Source organism: Arachis ipaensis, chromosome B04, assembly GCF_000816755.2.
Source record: "Arachis ipaensis cultivar K30076 chromosome B04, Araip1.1, whole genome shotgun sequence".
In the NCBI taxonomy this organism is placed as follows: Eukaryota; Viridiplantae; Streptophyta; class Magnoliopsida; order Fabales; family Fabaceae; genus Arachis; species Arachis ipaensis.
In genome coordinates, this window is record NC_029788.2 from 844,064 (window position 1) to 846,215 (window position 2,152).

Consider the following 2,152-nt stretch of genomic DNA (forward strand, 5'->3'; position numbering starts at 1 on the left):
CTTATTTCTATTTTACTCATTTCGTTTTTTTTTTCCCCTTACTTGATTCATGTCTCAACACTTTATAAGAGTGAAGATCATTATATATGATTGGACTCAAAACTCATTAAAAGACACAAGGGACTCATACTTTAACAAATTAAGCACTGAAAAATTCAAAAAAATAAAAATAGTTAGCAATTGACTCATATTTTATTGACGAAGAATCTTATTATTTGTAGTATTAAAAGTGATTAATAAAACAACTTAAAAAAAATTCTTTTATATCATAAAAAAATATAAGAAAATAATGCAAATATTATTTTTCTTTATTGATTTTGTTTATTTTATGCAGTTCTATTGATCATGTTTAATAAAGCAGCCCTGTCTTCATATAGGTTCCCATTCACAACTGTAATGTCACTTTCTCAGGTGCTTTTTATAATTCACTATGGGTTATTATATCTATGAATATTATCCTTTTCCTATATTATTGCATTGTTTCATAGAGTAAAGTACCAACCCGGTTCCTGTCCATTTCTCAAAATGACAAGACGATTCTTAACCAAAAACCCCTTCCATTACGATCCCTGACCCTGTATTCCGTCTGCCAACCCGGTCCTTCTGTCAGTTTCACGGCGAAAATTCGACGAAAATTGCTGACGTGTCAGGTGCAAAAATGGACAGGGACCTAGTTGTCTCTAAATTTAAATTGGTTAGGAGTTTATTTGTCTTTATTATTCTTTAAGCAATATTTTTTAATTATTTTTTATTCATTGTGTTAATATTCTTTATTTAATAAATAAATACAAACTAATTAATAAATTATTCAAATTCTTTTTTAATAAATAAATACAAACTAATTAATAAATTATTCAAATTTAAAAATATCATGTATTATGAAACCAAATAAATAATTTTTAAATATATAAATAATAAACATTAAAATTTAGTTAATACATTAATAATAATAACCCTATGATATACTATTAGTATTATAATCTAGCTAATTTTCACAATAAAGTGAAACTAATGAACACAATATTTGATATATAGTAAAAATTTTTTGACTAATAACAAATTTAATTTTTTATCTTTTTAAACTAAATTAATAATTCTATTATGGTTTATTTCACTTAATATTAGTAGCCTACTTATAGTATATTTTAGTGCAAAGATATCAAATTTTCACAATAAAGGACTAAATTTGACATGGAACAAACTTTATACATTTCTTCTTAATCAATTTTTTTTCTCTCAATAATTTTTTCCACCTAATAATTTGTATCTCACCATGTTGGTTTCAGATGGCGTGTGCATTTGTCATTCTCTATGTTTTGAAATCGTTGATGATAATTTCTTTCACAACTGCGGAATCTAAGAGCAGTTCTTACAATCCAGTGATGTTTGTGCCATCTAGGACATTAGCTCAAACACTTCCTCTTGCATTACCTTATTTGCTATATGTTGTAAGTATTCATACATTTGCTTATTTGGTAGCTTTTTATCATTGAATCAAATTTTAGCTTAGAATTTTATAATTAAAAATTTTTTTTTATAGATAATAAAAAATATGTTTTTACTAATTGGACAAATTGGTGAAAGGTTGTGACGATGGAAGCTGTCCGTGGGATAAATGTTCCTATGTATACTACCCTGAGGCGAACTACTATTGCCTTCACAATGATGATGGAGTATTTTATAGGTGGAAAGAGACATTCAAATATTGTTATTATAAGGTAAGGAAATCCTCTTGTGTTTTTTCACTAAATAGTATGTTGGATAATTCTCTTTTGCTATTGTTTAGGGTGTCGTTTAATAAAATATTTTTTACTTTGAAGATGTGATCATTTATGCAAAGAACAACTTATTCCATTTTTTTTATGTTCTTTCTTCTGCGACACTACAACTGAAATTAGGGATGATAGCATGGATTCTATTTACGAGTATTTAATTTTATTCTATTCGGTTAAATAGGGTTGTCAACTTGATTCGCTAGCAGAGCAAATTCGAGCGCAAATCGAATAAAATACGGGTTGAGTGTTAATCCTAGCCGATCAATTCACATCCTATATATGTATATATTATAAAAATATATTATAAATGAGTGTTAAACTAAGGCCCTTTCACTTAGTGCAAAAAGTCTCTACTGTTGAATAAAGATCAACAATTA

The 2,152-nt window shown here is 27.0% G+C and overlaps 1 protein-coding gene across 13 annotated transcripts in view; it reads left to right on the forward strand.

The window, feature by feature from the left end:
• Nucleotides 1–2,152, forward strand: part of LOC107638354 (nucleotide-sugar uncharacterized transporter 3) — a 12,152-nt gene that overhangs the window by 4,590 nt on the left and 5,410 nt on the right. For 6 of the 13 annotated variants that reach the window (XR_002360459.1, XR_001619785.2, XM_021120316.1 and 3 more), the window contains 3 exons: nucleotides 335–411; nucleotides 1,287–1,448; nucleotides 1,585–1,718. Coding sequence is in view for 11 of the 13 variants with exons in the window: in XM_021120316.1 (XP_020975975.1) it covers nucleotides 335–411; nucleotides 1,287–1,448; nucleotides 1,585–1,718 (373 nt within the window). In the remaining 2 variants the exon portion in view is untranslated. The remainder of the gene's footprint in view (nucleotides 1–334; nucleotides 412–1,286; nucleotides 1,449–1,584; nucleotides 1,719–2,152) is intronic. The other 7 variants (XM_021120317.1, XM_016341590.2, XM_021120319.1 and 4 more) reach the window with 4 other exon arrangements.